The sequence below is a fragment of the Macaca fascicularis genome, chromosome 17 (assembly GCF_037993035.2).
Source record: "Macaca fascicularis isolate 582-1 chromosome 17, T2T-MFA8v1.1".
Taxonomy (NCBI): domain Eukaryota; kingdom Metazoa; phylum Chordata; class Mammalia; order Primates; family Cercopithecidae; genus Macaca; species Macaca fascicularis.
The window spans coordinates 18,803,611-18,823,035 of NC_088391.1; the positions used below are offsets into that span (position 1 = coordinate 18,803,611).

At 41.4% G+C, this 19,425-nt stretch overlaps 1 protein-coding gene across 2 annotated transcripts in view; it reads right to left on the minus strand.

Annotated features, from left to right (window-relative positions):
- The window catches only part of LHFPL6 (LHFPL tetraspan subfamily member 6), a 260,611-nt gene that overhangs the window by 34,542 nt on the left and 206,644 nt on the right, over positions 1-19,425 (minus strand). For both annotated transcript variants that reach the window (XM_005585709.4, XM_045377067.2), the window contains exon 3: positions 1,000-1,098. In XM_005585709.4, the coding sequence (XP_005585766.1) occupies positions 1,000-1,098 (99 nt within the window). The remainder of the gene's footprint in view (positions 1-999; positions 1,099-19,425) is intronic.

Here is a 19,425-nt window from a genome sequence, read left to right on the forward strand (position 1 = left end):
GTTCATATTCTTTGATCTAGTAATACCAACTCTAGAAAAAGATTCTAAGAAAATATTCAGTAGGAAAAGCACTTATATTCATTAAACTACTCGTCATAACATGTCTTAAAACAACAGACACTTAAATAGACTAAATGCCCAGCTAGAAAGAAATAAGAACATGGTTAAGTAAATGGAGGTTTATCAAGCAAGTGCAATATTACCCAATTATTACAAATTAAAATGATGCAAACCATGGAATATTCTGCAAAATATTTTATAGAGTGCAACATAAGTAAGTATGGTTACAAGTGAAAACTACCTGAAATTTTCTTATTAGTCTGCAGAAAAACAAATTTGTGAGTTAAGAGCCCTTTATCAATATGCAAACTCTCACCCAATCATCACATTTATCAGAGTGGCACCCGACTTTCTGTTGCTGGAATCCCTGCGGTCTCCCAATGAGCTTTTCCCATTCTTTCCTTGTGCCTTTGGTGTACTGTATTCCTCACCTGCAAGGTGCTTCCACCTAATCCTGATAATCCGTATGTAGCACTTTGTTCAAGACCGAACTCCATTCTCACCTCTTTGACAAAGTGGCCTTATTAGACCACTGATGTGAAATTGCTTTGAATTGCTTAGCTTGTATTATCATTTCCTTGACTGTTTTGTTGCCGCCTCTTCTCACACTGCAAATTCTACAGAATTATTTTTAGCCCATGCAATGGGTAAAAAATACATGATTTTGAAAAATGAAGTAATCAGTGAGTATAAACTCTTCAGGACAGGGGCCATTTCTTATCTTTGCATCTATGATACTCATCATAGCACTAAGCAAACAGTAGATTATCAATAGCTCTTCACTAAATAAATGGATACATTTATACTGTTACACGTGACTTGCTGGCTGTAATACCCAGATAGGGTTTTCTCATCTGTCCCCTTTCCACTTTCTGCTTCTATGAAACATCAGATAAGGTTCTTTTTCTAAAAGGAGTGCCATCCATGAAGAGAGCTTACCCAGGTCAAACTGGCCAGAAGTGTAGCCACAAGTCTGCCGGACTTCCTCACTGTCCCAGCCCAAGGGGTAGAGAGCACAGCCAGCACCAATCAACAAGCCTGCAAAGAGATAAGAAGAGGGCTTTACCAGTGCTTCTCTGCATCACTAGATAAAGGTGGTGGGATCAATATTTAGCAATATAACAAGACTGTAGCGTCTGCTTTTTGGACAGCACCAGCCACAACTCTTTTAAGCAATCTAAGGTCAGTTTGACTCCAACAACAATTTCAAGTCAGCTTAAAAGAAAAAAAAAAAAAAAAAAACTTGACAGCTCAGTTTGGGTCCAACTTTGCCTTTTAAAGCATTAAAAGCCTTGCAAATCCTGTTTAGGAAATACAATTCAGAAGCTTTTTTAATCATTCTTGTAAAAAGCCAACCAATTCCACCATTAATCCATGCAAACAAGTATTTCAAGAGCAAGCAAAAGTTCCTAATAGGTTATAATTTCTTATTCATTATTCTAAATTCATCATTCATTATTCATTAGATTTTTGTTTCCTATTTAAGGCTCAAAATAGAGTGTTTCAGTGTTGTCAAATTTTGCCAGGGGCAGAAAGAACATAGAGTTTCATGAATGGCCTCAGCACATTCATCAAACCTCAAACCTCTGAACTGTCCTGCCCATTACTGTGCGATGTGGAGAATCACTGAGCATCCACGCATCTGACAGACATTTATTATAATCTAAGTACCCCTTGCAGCTAAAACCAAAAATTTTGATGACTAAACTGAAGAAAGTGACGGTTTTACCTTAATATAAATTAAGTTATCCTGGCAGCACTCTCTGAGCTGACAGCTTTCAATTGGTGAGTCTTTAGTTTGCATCAAAGCCTCATACGGTTTTCCAAGAAGCTAAATGAGATTTAAGCACTCACTATTTGAATTTGTGTGCTAATCTGAAAGTGAGATCTTGTTGTGTCAATCACAGGTGTTATCAACACCTGTGAGTACCACAAATGTGCTGAACCCATAGGACCAACAGATAGGTAGTCTAATGTGGGGGAAGTGGCTTATCAGGTGCTAAATGACAGAGACCCCTAAATGAGAAAATCTATTAATATGGTAATGTGGAGGAGGATGGCAGGGCCTAGAATGTATCTACGAGAGGAGGTCTTCAATATTTCTGCACCGCGTCCCTTCCCGGCCTTCTTTTTTCCTTTTCTTCCCCACCCCCATCACCCCTGGTGGATAAATTGAGCAGTAGTAATCCGTACAAATAATCTGCTTCCTCACAGGTAACTAAGGGAGAGCAAGCTGCTTTCCATCCCTGTCCTCAACCACTCTGTGGAGCTCTAAGGAAAGGCCTCCCTCACCCCCACACCCATCCTGATACATTTCCTACCCTGGTAATGCTTTCCCCAGTCTGCCCCTTGGTCGACATGAAGGGCCTTCTATATGCAATGCAGAGGGCCATCTACTTGTGGGAGTGCTAAAAGAATCATTGAAACTGTGAATCACTAGTCCCAGGATGTCCTATATGCAACTGCATAAATATGAATTATGTTGAAGCTGAAGAATAATCTAGAAAGCAGTTATACAATCTTTTGCTGATGAGGCAAAATATCCTAGTGGCCAATTTCCTTAGGCTTTTTCCCTTAGGATAGAATGTATAGCATTCTAAAGACAACTCCAAACTAGTTTTAGGCACCATTAAGTAAAGAAATTATGAATGAGGATGCCAAGCTTTGTGTAAACTGAATTCCATGAATGTTTAATAAACAATGAGGTATCATGTCTGTGATACTCAGGTCTTAATAGGAAGCACCAGTTTCTGAGAAGATCCTGTGAGCAATTTTTTTTAAAGGATGACAAATACAGAAAGGCATCTGGACAAAAAGTATTTAAGTGCAAGAAAAATGAAAAATAGTAACATTTAAGCCAGGGGGCCCCAACCCCTGAGCCATGAACCAGTATGGGTCCACGGTCTGTTAGGAACTGGGCCACAGAGCAGGAGGTGAGCAGCAGGCAAGCAAGTAAAGCTTCATATGTATTTACAGCAGTTCTCCATTGCTCACATTACCACCTGAGCTCTGCCTCCTGTCAGATTTGCAGTGGCATCAGTTCTTTTTTTTTTTTTTTTTTTGAGACGGAGTCCCGCACTGTCACCCAGGCTGGAGTGCAGTGGTGTGACCTCAGCTCACTGCAACCTCTGCCTCCTGAGTAGCTGGGATTACAGGTGCCTGCCACTGTACCCAGCTAATTTTTGTATTTTTAGTAGAGACGGGGTTTCACCATGTTGGCCAGGCTCATCTAGAACTCCTGACCACAGGTGATCCGCCCGCCTCAGCCTCCTAAAGTGCTGGGATGACAGAACCACTGCGCCCAGCCTAGCATTAGATTCTTATAGGAGCACGAACCCTATTGTGAAATGTGCATGCAGGGGATCCAGGTTGCACTCTCCTTATGAGAATCTAATGTCTGATGATCTGTCACTGTCTCCCATCACCCTCAGATGGGACTGTCTAGTTGCAGGAAAATAGGCCCAGGGCTCCCACTGATTCTACCTTATGGTGAGTTGTAAAATTATTTCATTATATAATCACAATGTAATAATAGAAATGAAGCGTACACTAAATGTAATGTGCTTGAATCATCCTGAAACCATCCTCCTCCATTCAGTCCATGGAAAAATTGTCTTCCATGAAACTGGTCCCTGGTGAAAAACAGGTTGGAGACTTCTGATTTAAGCTATCAGTAATCTCCTCCTTACCTGATAGACAACTAAATGAAAAACAGTTTTATTTGCTAACATTCTTTTCATTACAAGTAAAAACTATGTGCCATGAAGTCATGAAAACACCTAGTTTGGCCCAGTCTTATGCTAGTCACTTTGGGACACTAAATAGAAAGGAGCTTACATATGGAAGGAACACTTAGAACAGGGGCTCTCCAAGGGGCAGAACACTTGGCAGAGTCTTTTGTGGAATTCTGGGCTGTTTTGGTGATACTGTAACCAGGGACCTTGGTTTTAAAAATCATCTACTTTCTTTTTCTTCCTTCTCTCCCCTCTCACCCCTTCATTCCTTCCCTCTCTAGACACTCTCCTCCAACAATGCATGCTTATCTCATTATGCTCTTGCTCTTGAAACAAACCAGGCTGGAGCCCCATGGCAGAATCCTCCCACTTAGGAAGAGTCCACCACTAGCCCACCATCATCAAAGTCAAGATAATGCCAACCAGACTTCCGGACAGGCAGTTACCCAAGATGGCCGTCAGAATGTGAAAATAAAATTTAACAGAGTTTAATTGAGTAAGGGTTAAAAAAATTCCCAAATCAGGCAGCCTCCAGAATCATGGCAAATTCAGAGAGGCTCCAGGGATACCTTATGGTCAGAGCAAATTTATAGACAAAAAAAGGAAAGTGACATACAGAAAACAGAAGTGAGGTACAGAAACAGATGGACTGGTCACAGCTTGGTGTTTGACTTATCTGAACATGGTTTGAACAATCAGCAGCATATGCGTTGTTGAAGTATGGCTGCTGGGATTGGCTAAGATGCAGCTATTGTTACAGAAGCACACTCCTAAATTAGGTTTTCTACTAAGTCTACCTACTAAGCCAGGTTATGGTTCATCCTCAAGAACTTACGTACGGAAGTATGGAGGTTTTCTCAGGCCATGTTTAGTTCAATTTAACGAGAACAAGATACACAGACCACGTACCCTGCGCTACTCCTGAATGTCTCCTATACCAAGTTTCCCTTTAAAGGCCCTATGGTAAATTTTAAAATGTAAATGGTGTTTAGAACACTAGATTGCCATCTTCTCAGGTTGCTGGTTATCCAATTAAACCTGCTTTTCCCCCCACCAAACTTTGCCTCTTGTGTTCTGTCTGGCTTTCTACCAGCAAGCAGCCAAACCTAGGGTGGGTTACTTTGGTTTTCTTTTGTTTGTTATGTTTTGTTTTTTTGAGATGGAGTCTTGCTCTGTTTCACAGGCTGGAGTGCAGTGGCACGATCTTGGTTCACTCCCGGATTCAAGCGATTCTCCTGCCTCAGCCTCTTGGGTAGCTGGGATTACAGGCGCGTGCCCCCACGCCCATCTGATTTTTGTATTTTTAGTAGAGACGGGGTTTCACCATGTTGGTGAGGCTGGTCTTGAACTCCTGACCTCATGATCTGCCTGCCTCAGCCTCCCAAACTACTGGGATTACAGGTGTGAGCCACTGCACCCAGCCACATTACTTTGAAATGTAGATTCAACCATATAAATTAGGAACAATTTTATACACAGGAAATTTGTGGTACATGTATGAATTTTTAAAATACACCATGAACATATGCTCACATTTTGAAAAAGTTATTCAGTGGAGGGCAACTAGCTTATCTGAATTTTTATATTAATATTTATGTAGTTCTTGTTTTGTCATCTGCTAGTATTTGCTAGCAGGAAAGAAACTGCAGACTCCAAAAATTTGAGAAAGATTTCTGGGAGAAAAATGTATGTTACAAACCATATGATCAGGCTAATTGGCTATCGCAATTATTAGGATATGTAGGTAGACATTTGGGTGGCCTCCCCACTAACTTGCTACCACTGTATGTTATGGTAAAAGGGAGTTTGAGATCATATTTGGCCAAATATGCAACAAATGTTTATTAGTAAGCTGGCACCAAAAAGAGTCAGAAGACCAATTCTGTAAGCTCAGTGAAATCCAGTGACCTGCCCCCATGACCAACACAACTCCATCATGTAGCCATTGCAACAAGGACCTCACATGAAATTTTCAACACACAATAGACAACTATGAGACAGCTCAGGGAAACTTTAAGTCAGATCAGGCCACAATATTTTCCATTAAATGGAAGTGGAGAGGGAGCACAGGTCCAAAGAGAGCTAAACCTGGACTGCCCCAAGCAGTAGCCAATTGCCACAGGTAGCCCCTTAAGTTTAAATGTAAGTCAATTAAGATTAAATACAACTCAAAAATTCAATCCCTCAGTTGCACCAACTACATTTCAAGTGCTTGACAGCCACTTGGCACTAGTGGCTACCATATTGGACAGCGTAAATCAGACCATTTCCATAACTGTAGTTCTACTGGAGGATGGCTGTGCTAGATATAAGACACATTTTAAAAGAATGCTGGACTTGTCAGATTCTTAGGCCTTAAGCCTAATAGTGCTTGTTAACAATCAAAATCACTGCTCTTTAAAATTCTTCCTTTTAGGTAGGGCTAGAGGCCAGGAAACTATATTTCATACACTAGTGGGAGTTCTGGGTCATACTGTGTCAATAAGAAGCTCTCATGTGGAATATAGAAGATAAAAGGGATAAACTGGTATTCCACATTCACACCTGCAGCCAGGGGCAAGCCTTTCTGCAGACAGACAGTGACATTTTGGGAGTGATTTCCAGGTGTCCCCCTCCTCATCACCCTCTAAGGGTGGATTATCAGCTGTAGCTTCTGTTGATCCCAGCACTTCCTGATTTCCTGAATTCTTCAAAGCAGCTTCTCTGAACTTCACTTTCTCAGACCTCTTAGTAGGTCTACAAAAAATGTTAAATCTCTGGGCTACATCCCTTCCTGCTGGTAATATCTAGAGTTATTTCTCTTACCAGTCAAACTCCGGTACATGCCCACTCACACAAGGGCAGAAGAGCCAATACTGGTCTTAACACCCCACCGTATTTCTTGAACATCATCCATTTCCTTAATTAAAAATTATCTCTAAACACAATTTATGCTAATTATTAAACTTCTGGGGCAAGTATAGATCGTGATATTCTAAAGCTTGGCCTTTAAGCATGTCTGTGGTATGGTCTTTGGTTAGGAAATGGAACAGGCTAACTAACCTCTCCTGAAATGTAGATTTCTGAAAAGGATACTTCGAATGTTAACTAACTGCCTTTTGGGAGAGGACTGAAGTCAACTAGCATTTTGTTGTCTATACTGAAGTACTATTTTGCAAAGTAAAGTAGAAGCAATTAAATGTAAAACTGAGAACATCTTTTTAATGGAAGAAATTTGCCATTGTTCAGTTCCAGCAGTGTTAAATGTTAGCCCGCGTTGTGGAAATCAATGTTTGTTGGAAGCACCGTTTAGAAATCCCTGAATTAGGTACCACTTCAGTATCATACGGTATGCAGAAATGGAGCCCAGAAAATTTTCTGGAATTTGAAGTAATTGCTCAAATGATGTCTTAGTGACCTGACAGATTTTAAGACCTCTAGTTGCCTAACTTGCTTCTGTAAGTGGCTCAGTTAGAATCTCTAGCTTACAAGCTTTAATATTATTTGCATGGGTTTTCTTTATTAGACTTCTAAACCTTGTGGTTACCACATGGGCTTAATTTCAATCAAATTCCTTTGTCACTGCCATAAAAGACAACATAAAAAAAAGTCACAGTATCACACCTTTTGGAAATTTGTGCATAGGAGTGAAAGTGAGGGAAGATGTTGTGAAGCAAGTCAGCAACCTGAGGAAGGTGGGAATCAAGGTGGGTTGCAGGAAGGGGTGTGAGATCATGTGCAGCTACAAGCTCATTTGCAATTAAGAGGCAATCTATTTCTGCAACCCCAAAGATTTGCAACTTTTAAGGGGTCATAAGTCAATCACAAATTACTGCAAATTAGTTCAATCTTTAGTTTCTACCAGCACCTTGCTGCAATCAGCAATCTAGAGGCAAAAGGCCACGAGGAAGATCGTTTTTAAAGAGGTTTTAGGATTGTACAGAGATGCTGCCTCCTAAAAAAGAAAAAGCAATAATCCAACAGATGACTTGATAATTCTTAAATTTGGAAAAGTTCATTTTAATAATGCATTGACTGCTACACCATTTCATCCTGAGTGCCCTGAGGTTTTGGGGCTCACCCTGTTCAAGGACAATTACAATATTTTAAAAGCCAAGTCAGTGGAATGACCTCTAAGGAGAAGCCAATGTGAATGGAAAAGAGCTGGCATAGATAATTTTAAAAAGGTGGGCAATGCTGCTGTGCTGAAAGTCTGTTCTTTAGCTCCAAATGGGCCCTTGGGCCCAAACCTGAGCCTGGATACACTCTGGCCGTAAACCACCTGCAGGAGAGCTCCTAGTAGAAACTCTGTTCGATTTCACAAAATGCTAGAAATATCGGCCATGATACTAATTGCTTCTTTGAATTTGAGTGTGTGAAGTCTGAAGTCTGTAAAGAGCTCAGTGGTCAGAATAAGAACCTGGGGCTGGGAATTTTCCCTTCTGCAAAACTCTTTCTATTCAAACACAGTACTTAACACTTAGCCAGCGGACGATTAACATAACAATTCAGCTCCTGCCAAGAAGGCAAAACAAACCTCTAGTCAGCCAATGCCAGTTACTCTCCACAGGTGGTAAGAATAGAGTCCTCATGTTAAACTCATAAAGCCTTATTTTTCCAGGCCAATCTTGCAAGTTTTTAAATGTGATCTCACTTTTTTCCATGACTGTGGCTCCATTCTTTTTCCACTGTTTATTTTTTTTTTTTTAATGGAATGACTTTTTCCACCCTTGGCCCCTCGAGTGGTCACACCAGTGTTTCCCATCAATTCATCTTTTATGTGTTTTGGATACTTTTATCCATCCTCCAGTTCCTTTATCTTCCTTTCTGTGGTGGGCACCGAGGGAAATTGTTTTCTTTACTGTTCTCATGAAAGCTGCTCAATCTTGCAGCCTGTTATCTGGACTTCTCTTTGGAAGAGGCTGGCATGTTTCCATCTCAAATTCTCCATATGCTAATTTATGTACACGAGTTTTGTCCATTTTCATCCCTAGATAATGGCCCCTTTACAAAATGTAAGAACAAGAAATGTAACAATAAAACAAATACAGTGGTGGGGAAGGAACAAGAGCAGGGGTCAGTAGTGTAATTCTTCAGACCCTGAAAACCCAAGGAGTACATTCTTTAGTCTACAGGAAAAAAAAAAAAGAAGGCTTGGTTGGGTTCTAGTAAACCACACCTCCTATCAAAGTGCTTTCTGGAAACCGAGGCACAGAGGATGTAAGAAGCCTGTCTAAGGACGCAGAGCTCAGATTAATACCGGGCCTCCTGGATCCCAGACCAGGCCTCTTTTCCACCTATCATGATCCCAGTGCTTGGACATAAGTCCACTCCATGGTCACACACTCTCCACCCATAATCTGAGTTCAACCAGACACATGTTGGATTTGACCACCATCATGTTTTACTAAGTGGGACTGAGCATCTCTAAGTCCAGATTTCTTGTATCTCTTGAATAATTGAAACATATGCCAATACAGAGCCTGCAAGTGGCTGGCTGGAGCCAGGTCCTGGTCATCCTGTTAACTGCTTGGGTGCCCTGGCCAGTCTCAAAGGCATTTCTGACTGGGGATCCCTGACTGACCGCACCTACTACTGGTTCTTTGAATACATTTTGAGCTTTTTCATCTCTGGAAGTTAAATCCCTTCTCTCTGACTGAGACACTCTCACTGCTTACTTTAATGTTCAGAAAATACTACCACTTAAGGTCTAGAAGCCTCAACACATTGCCTTTCCTGGTCATCTCAGCAATGAGCTATAGGTTTTGCCTCTCCTGGGAGCTGCTGTTTTGATGCACTCTCTACCCTTTAATTGAGGCTGACCATCTTACATTGCAGTTATTTGTAAGTATTACACGTCCTGGAAGGCCACACACTCTATGTTTACTTGCATCCAACTCACTCATTCACAATATTTGTTAAATATCAAATAGTAGTAATGTTATTTATTTAGTACTTTAAAATCCTCAGAAAAATGTGTTTTTGTACACATGTGTTTTTGAAGTCCAGATATCGGGTCGTAGTTATAGAATATATCGGCCGGGCACAGTGGCTCATGTCTGTAATCCCAGCACTTTGGGAGGCCGAGGTGCATGGATCACCAGGTCAGGAGTTCAAAACCAGCCTGGACAATATGGTGAAACCCCGTCTCTACTAAAAATACAAAAACTAGCTGGGCGCAGTGGTGCATGCCTGTAATCTCAGCTACTCAGGGAGCTGAGGCAGGAGAATCGCTTGAACCCAGGAGGCAGAGGTTGCAGTGAGCCGGGATCACGCCACTGCACTCCAGCCTGGGTGACAGAGCGAGACTCCGTCTCACACACACAAAATCATTGCCCGTATTTAATAGGTGAAGGAAACTGAAGCTTGCACAAGCAGGCCTATGCTCACAAATCTACTCAAGTGGTAGATTTGACAAACATCCAGGTTGAGCCCCGAGCCAGTGCTCCTAACCCCTCTTCTCCAATGCCTCCCAAATCCCCAAGTGTTCACTATCGCATCTCTGGGCTTACTTTCCATAGCCACACATGCACTGAACCCTCTGTGTAAATGGGAAGGAGGCACGGGGCAAAGATCAAGCCAGATTTCCAGTCACCATTTGTCCAAGACTGACACTGCTTTAGCTACAGGGAAGACTCGCACTGCTGCCTGTGACTAATGACAAGGGATGGGCTCTTGGAAACCCTGTAAATCCCTTTCCTGGGGATCAGTGAGTGAGAACCCCGGTTGTGAGCGCTGGCACACAAAAAGCTTCTGTCCAAAAAGGAGCACATGGAGGTATAAAGATGAGAAATGGGTTATGATCAAAAGGTTAGCCAAGGAAAGCATATCTTATTCAAACACTAAAATATAAAACAGAACTATGAAAATTTGATAACCTATCAAAAATATTTTAACAAATCACAATAAGGCTATTCCTTGGCTAAAAACATCCTGCAGAAGAGAGCATACTTTGGGTTTCCTTCAAATGTTTTTCAAAGTGGTGCCTTGATTCTCATTCTTCTTCTTTTTCTAATTCATGTGACAGAAAACACAAAAGACATGTGCAATATGTTATGCACCAAAATACTTGTTCCTTAGCTCAGAGCAAAAATTCACAAGCTAACTTCAGTCATGAGTGACTTGTCACTTTTTCTCTTCCTGGGGTCCTAGGCAATCCTTGGGAGAAAAAAATAAAGTTGCTTCAAACAATGAAAATTTGGGGAAGATTTTGAAATAGATATGTGACAGTTTTCTGGGAAATTACATCTGATTGAAAGCAACACCTTTGCCCTTAGCAACCCCAGTAGTTAAGGGCATCTCAATTCTACCATTTCACTTCTTTAGGACTCAGTTTTCCTTATCTGTAAAATGGGGGAAAATGCCTATCAGGCTCTCTTGAGATGGTTGCAAGGATTAAATGAGACAGTGTATGTAAAGCGGTAGACACAATACTTCACAGGAATAGGTCAGTGCATGGTCTTTATCGTTAAACTCTAGACCTTGTCGTGCAGGCAATGACGGTGTGAGTTTGCTTAAGGCCAGTGTGGTTTTGTATACCTTTGTCTGACATCGAGTCCTCCTCTCTTGGAGAAGCTTCTCTTCTCAGATGGAATGCAGGGAGGGTCCCAGCAAGGACATTGCTGGAAACTGTGAGCCATGAACACTTGGCCCAGTCATAGAAGCTTCAGAAAGCACAAGTGAAACAGCTGCAGCAGGGTGACCCTCACAGGAGTGAAGGATTAGTACACTGCTACCATGATGAGAATGCTTCTCTCTCTTCCTTTTTGTGTGTTTTTAGAAACCTGGTCTCACACCGTTGCCCAAGCTGGAGTGCAGTGGCAGGATCATGGCTCACTACAGCCTCAAGCTCTAGGGCTCCGGGTATCCTCCTGCTTCGGTCTCCTGAGTAGCTGGAACTATAGGCATGTGCCACCATGCCCAGCTGTTTTTTTGTCTTTTAAAGGCACCTTTGGCCTTTCTGTGAGGCAGGTAGAGCCAGAATTGATTCACCCACTTGGTAGATGAAGAAACAGGGTCGCACACTGATGGGGAGATCTAAGTACCATCATCACACAGATAACCAGAGGCAGGGCTGGGACACAAACTCAGGCGCTTGAGTCCTGTGATAGGAGTAGGAGCTTTGATTCACTGCCTTTACTCTGATACTGCTGGAAAGGAAGTTAACAACGCTTAGTCCTGCAGCTACCCCTCCAAAACAAAAGAAATGCCCATTTTCACAGACCCTAAGGTGTCATGCGTTACATGGAGAGAAAAATAAAGACACAGGACCAAACTTCCAGAGTACTGTGGTCCAGTGTAGCACTGCTCAGACGGATGTGCACAGAAACCGCTGGCAAGCTTGTTAAAATGCAGGTTCTGGTTCTATAGTTCTGGAATGAGGCCCAGTGCCCTGCATTTCCAGCCAGCTCCTGGTAAGGCTGAGGTTGCTGTCCAGAACCACACACTGAGCCTCAAGGGTCGAGTGGAAATTGCACAAACTTTGCTATCCATCATGTCAGGCCTGAATTCTGATACCAACCTTGACTAGCTATGTGACCCTGAGCTGCATGCCTTTGACCTCTCTGAACTCAGTCTTTCATCTCTATAAAATAGAGCTAATGGTTCCTGTACATTTAGCATGGTACCTGTATCTTTAGCACTGTTATTAAATATAAATTAATGACTTGATAAAAATGCCAGGTCCAGAGCTTGGCATCTAATAGGGGGCAGCACATTATAGTTGTTTATGTCAATATTAATAAAGATATTACCGCTGTTTCAGAATGGCAAGTATTTCATTCTATTATACCTGCCAATTTCAGATTCTTCATTAGCACCTACAGGTGTTCACCAGTTTAAAACAAACAAACAAACAAACCAAAACACTACCTAATTAGAAGCAGAAGCTTCTGCTGTATCACTTGCTCACATCTTCACAACAAATACACTTGCTGGAACTAACCATATCTCTACAGCTAAGAGTTGTTACATTTCTTTTTATTCCCTCTAACACGGTATTCTGAAAAATTTCAAACTTACAGAAAAGTTGGAAGAACTGTAGAGTGAATACCCATATACCCACCATTTAGGTTCTATGATTAACAGGTTTTTGAAATGTTTTAACCTCCTATCTACCTATGTTCCCACTCCTCTATTAATCCATAAATCCACCTTTTTTTTAGGGATGGGGGGGTACTTGTCTTAGTAAGTTTCAGGCATCAGTATATACAGTTTCCTGTCATCATTCATACTCCATCCTCTTCTTTCTTTGGCGCAGGAGTCTATGCAGACCTATGATACAGACACAAAATTAGACCAAAAAGCTGTAACTGCGACCAGACTGTATCCTGAAGGCCTGATGGTGCTAAATTGGGATCCATCAACTTGGAAAGTGATTTCTATACAAATCTGGAGTAATGGATACCTTTAAGTCTCTCACATTTCTCAAACAACTATCCTACAGCTTAAAATAGGATCAGCTTGCTTCAGCTACCTGACCCAGAAATCCCAATAAGAACCTTACAAGACATTTCACAAACCTCAGAATAACAAAATAAAGAGTCCCAGCACAGATAAGCCGCTCAGCGCAGACTTTTCAGTAGACATATTTTCTCTTAATGATCACTGTTGCTTTGTGCAAAAAATGAATTACTCCTGACACTGACCCTCTTAAATAAGAAAAAAAAAATGAACATAACCATCACGCTTCAACACGAAACCTTCCAGGAGCAGGACTAGGCTTCAACAATATTCTGTCAGGAAAGTTCTGACCAGAAAAAAACAAAAGGAAAAATGCACAAGTAAATTTGCACTGCAAACCCTGAATGCATTCCACCCTTGCTTTGAAAATGCAACGTTAATTCCAAACCAGACTCTAGTTATTGCATGTTGGTAAACTGTGGTTACCCTCACGAAAATAAATATTCCAGTGGAAAACTGTCAGGAAGGAAGGCTTAGGAGTCAGAAAGTGCTGTATTCAAATATTGGATATGCCACTTACTAGATACTGGCCAAGCAAGTCTCGTAAACTTGAGCCTCAGAAGTTTCTTACATAAAATGTGTGTTAGTCTGTTTGAATTGCTATAAAGGAATAACTGAGGCTGGGAAATTTATAAAGAAAAGAGGCTTTGGCTTATGGTTCTGCAGGTTGTACAAGAAGCATGGTACTAGCATCTGCTGCTGGTGAAGCCTCAGGAAGCTTCCAATCACAGTGGAAGGCAAAGGCGGAGCCAGTGTATCACATGGTGATGGAGAGAAGCAAGACAGCTGCCAGGCTCTTTTAAACCACCCGCTCTAGCAAAAGCTGGTTACCACGGGGTGGGCACTTCATGAGGGATCTGCCCCCTTGACCCAAACACCTCCCATCAAGCCCCACCGCCAACACAGGAGATTACGTTTCACCATGAGATTTGGAAGGGACAAGCATTCAAACCATGTCAAAATGGATCCACCAGTGCTTCTTTACAGAGTTATTGACAGCACTGGAGAAAATGCTTTTAAAATCCCAGCACAGTGCAGAGCGTGTAGAAGCAGCTTCCCTCTTAGGAAATTACAAGGAGGGAGAGGTAATACTTTGAACATTTATTTTTATTTACATAACAGTGTCTTTATGAAAACAAAATACACCGTCATTACATTAGGATGCACGGTGTTATGGGAGAGATTTGCAAAACTTCCACTGGAATTGCAGGGCGGATGATACTACGTGTTTGAAGTGTCACAGGCAGCACACCTTGGCACCATGAAGTAGAATGCCATCCCCGGCCACCTCCAAGCCTTCCCCTGACATCTGTACAGATCTTTGATTCCTGCTAGAGCCCTAACTCACAGTTTCCTTCCTGGCAGGCTTGTAGAGCGATTTACTCTGGGCGTGGGAAATCACATCTTTTCTACTGAATGCACTCGTTGTGCGAACCTCTCAGGGATTCTGGGTGAGCTGATGTGAGGGACATTTGTGATGGGATGGAAAGCCAAGCTGTGCATAGACAGAGGTGGCTGGAGAAGAGACTCCTGCAATACACTGTCTCTTGCAAAAACTGGAGCAGATTTGGGGGTTGCATCCTGTCTGAATGGAGACAACGAAGGAACCAAGTTGCCCGATTCTGTGCAGATCATATGAGGAACTACATTGTTTGTCATGCTAATTAATACACAGCTTTGACACTGGATCCCATGACCTCAGGGGAGGGGCTGATTGGGTGGGGAACTAGTGGGGCGGGAGTAACCAAATTCCCTTGGAAGAAAGGAAGAGTGGGCTTGTGGGTTGAGAAGAAGGGGCCCAGGGGAATGCACCTTCTCATATGGCTGTGAGAAATAGTAATTCATTTTTTTAAAATCATTATCTAAGGCCAAAATGTATAAGGAAAGGGGCATGGCCAAGTTTTAACTCAAATGGGGTCCTGAATTGGGAGCCTGCTGTAGAGGAAGGGCCGTAAGCTTTGGAGCCAGAGCGACTGGTGTGGAGCCAGGCTCTGCACTGGTGAGTGGTGGCTTAGGCAGGTCACTTGTTTTGAAACTTAGCCTTTCTCTCAGGGCCAGTGTGAACAAAGCCACCTGCACCTCTTGGGGATGGTGTGACCATCAGCAACGTACACCAATTGCCCAGTGTGTGGTAGACAGTGGCATGTTATGTTTGCATATGACGAGAGAAGATGTTCTATAGGAGATCACTCAGGAGAAGCACACGCAGAGAGGGCAAACTATTCGAGGGAAAATATCTCCCTCCTTAGCTCTGATATACTAATATCATAAAATTACCCAAGACAGTGCAGAGCTCAGGTAGAGAAATCTTCCAAAGGAGTGATCAGTTCCCTGGGGCTTCTACTTCAGCTTCTCTCTTGTCTTAAGTTCTATTGCAGAAATTATTTCAGTTCTAACATAACAATATTTAGGAGGAAGAGTTAAACCTCTCTCCCCATGAGTGCCCTTAACCAACACATCAAGAGCCCAAGCGCCAACAGACTCTCAACTACCTTCATTCATTTCTACTTAACTTTTAAAAAAAAAGTTTGGGTAAGAAATAATTCCCCTTCTTATATATTTCTAAGGGTCTTAAGTAAATCAGGAGTCCCACACCAACAGTAAAGTAGGATGTCAGACATTTTAAAAAAAGTAGTAAAATCTACATTTGTTGAACTGGATAGTGAAAGAAAGACTTTCTACAAATTTATACAGACTCTGTGTCGTTTGTCCTGCCACAGTGAGCCAGTTGAAGCCTCTTACACAGATAAATAAGGAAAGTACCAGCCTGGGCAACGCAGCAAGACTCCTTCTCTTAAAAAAGAAAAAATATTAGCCACGCGTGGCGGTACATGCCTGTAGTCCCAACTACGAACGCAGCTGAGGCAGGAGGATTGCTTAAGCCCAGGGGTTCAAGGCTGCAGTGAGCTATGACTGCACCACTGCACTCCAGCCTGGGAGATAGAATGAGACTCTGTCTCTAAAAAACAAAAGAAAAAACAAAGGAAACAAACTTTTACAATGTAATAAAGAGTGGGAAGCTGGTGAGAGATGAAATACTACCTGTCAGGTACAATGTGCACTATTTAGGGGATGGTTGCCAGACTTCCCCACTACACCATATATCCATGGAACACAACTGTACGTGTACTCCTAAATCCATACAAATAAAAGCTTTTAAAAAATCCAATCCAAGGCTGGCGCAGTGGCTCATGCCTGCAATCCCAGCACTTTGGGAGGCCGAGATGGGTGGATTGCTTGAGGTCAGGAGTTCAAGACCAGTCTGGCCAACATGGTGAAACCCCATCTACACTAAAATACAAAAAAATTAGCCAGGTGTGGTGGCTTGCACCTGTAATCCCAGCTTCTGGGCAGGCTGAGGCAGAGGAATTGCCTGAACCAGGGAGGTGGAGGTTGCAGTGAGCCGAGATTGCGCCACTGCACACCACCCTGGGAGACAGAGGCGAGACTCCATCTCAAAAATAAATAAATAAATAAATAAATAAATAAATAAATAAATAATCCAATCCAAAAACAGTAATGCAGAAAGTATCAATTGAAAACCCTAAGTACTAATGAAAATAAACATATCATGCCTTGATATAGCACATTTCTTTAAGTCCTAGATATTCTGATGGCAGATACTACTTATCCCTAACTTGCAAACAAGAAAATCAAAGCATGAAACTGCATAGATTTTTGTCTTGACACACTACAGGACAGACTTGAATCCAGGTCTTTACTACTGATTTTGATGCCACAGCAAACCAAACACCCTGTGAATTTCACAAACACTACTGCCATGTTGTATGGTAATGAAAAGGGTGGCCTTAGAAGTGTGGCTATGTTCCCCTTTAGCACTGTGATCATGGGCAACTTTCTTGCCTTTCTCTTGAGGATGTTTCCTCATCAGTAAAGAAGGAATAAAATACATATCATAGAGCTGTTGTAAGGATTATAAAGATTTATGTGTGTGTATGTTTGTATAAAACATACACACACACACATACATATGTATCAAACCTTATATATAATCATCTACAAATTATATATAGCTTATTTTGTTGTTATGAATATAATATATACACATTATATGATATATATTTTTAATAGAATATATAAACCATTTATAACAGGTTTCTACTAACTTCTACTAACTTTTCAGCTTTGGATATATATTGTTTTTACTATTTATGCTCATATAGCAACTTTTTCATCACTAAAAATTTAGAAAATATGAATGTATCATAAGATTGCTGATATGTACCATCAATACGGTGGTACAGGTGGCCAACTCACTTAAAAGAAACAATTCTTTAAAAGTATTTTTCCCTTGATCGTTTTTCTGGGACATCAGGAAAGAAGAACCTCATCTATTCTCCTCGGGTCTTTTTAAAATACCATCATTTCCACTGAAAAAACAGTAAAGCCATCTGGAATAGCTCACAGACAGCAGTATGGAAGCAATTTCTTTCAAGAGAGCTATCATGATTTTCCTTTCTGTTTTCTTTCTCTCTTGAAATGTCAAGGATAACTGAAACTTTTTACTTTTCCATCTGTGATGTACTCATCAGTCCCAAACAAGTTTTGAAAGTACTTGAGAATTGTTTCCAGTCAGTTCAACACTTTTTTCCCACTTTGACTCCATTTAAATCACCACATGTCTTTAGTGGTTTTTTAATATTAAAAGATATAAAAACATACCTTGAAATAGGATGATAAAGTATTTTACAAAGGAAGAAGTATTTAAAATGCTACCGCAAGCAATCACAATGACTCATATCTTTTCAAATAGATTATCATAACCAGCACAGTAAAATAAAAATAAAAACAGACTCCAAAATCGGTAAAAGCGGCCAGGAACGGTAGCTCATGCCTGCAATCCCAGCGCTTTGTGAGGCCAAGGCAGGTGGATCACCTGAGGTCAGGATTTCGAGACCAGCCTGGCCAACATGGTGAAACCCTGTCTCTACTAAAAACACAAAATTAGCAGGGTGTGGTGGCAGGCAACTGTAATTCCAGCTACTTGGGAGGCTAAGGCAGGAGAATCGCTTGAACCTGGGAGGCAGAGGTTGCAGTGAGCCACGATTGCCCCATTGCACTCCAGCCTGGGCAAGAAGAGCTAAACTCCATCTCAAAACGAAACAAAATATAAGAGTAAATGCTGCATTTCACATTATAGAACTAGCAGAAGGTAAAATCAGGAATGCTCATTTTCAGCCCGATGTTTTAATTATCTCCATATGAATTTTCCACAAACAAAAACCTGAGTATCAGTTGCATACCCAGGAATCAAAGCATGCGATATATTTTAAGGTATTTTTATGTAGTTATATATAATATATAATAAAGATATATGTGTAAAATATATTTATAAGATACAATCGGCCCTCTGTATCCGTGAGTTCTGAATTCATGAATTCAACCAGCTGTGGATCAAAGATACTTTGAAAAAATTTACGTCCACACTGAACAAGTAAACTTCTTTTCCTTGTTATTATTCCCTAAGCAATATACTATAACAACTACTTACATTGCATCTATATTGTATTAGGTATTACAAATAATCTGGAGGTGATTTAATGTATGCAGGAAATGTGTATAGGTTATATGCAACTACGGTACCATTTTATATAAGGGACTTGAACATCTGCAGATTTTGGTATCTAAGAAAGGTCCTGGAACCAATCCCCCAAGGACGATAAGGAATGACTGTACATTTTAAAATATATTTGGCAGAGAAAACAATACTGATTGATCTCTGTTTCACGCACTGAGCTGGTGGGCTCTGATTCTGTGTCAAGCATGGGACTTCTTGCTGTGGAGACATTCGAAACACAGAAGAACTGGTCTCTTTACTCTGGCATCTGAGAGGAAGAATAATGCAGAAACAACCCAAAGCCAAGGCTATACTTGTGTCACGTTAGCAGCAAAACCAGCAGATATCAGATAAGTCAGTTCATTTTAGGCTGGACCTGAGGGGAAGGAGGCTGTTAGGGGATGAGTGTGTTCTGAGAAGTTAGACGTGGTCATCTCAGGTGAAGAGAACAGGCCTGGAGATGGGCAGGCACAAAATGAAAATAGAGTGAGTTAGGAATTCAGGGAGTAGAGGACAGCGGTGGCTAAATGGTGAGGATGAGGTCAATGACCCTCACAGAAGGTCATCAATTCTGGACCAAGGAAGTTGGCCTTTGTGTAGTAGTCAAAAGGA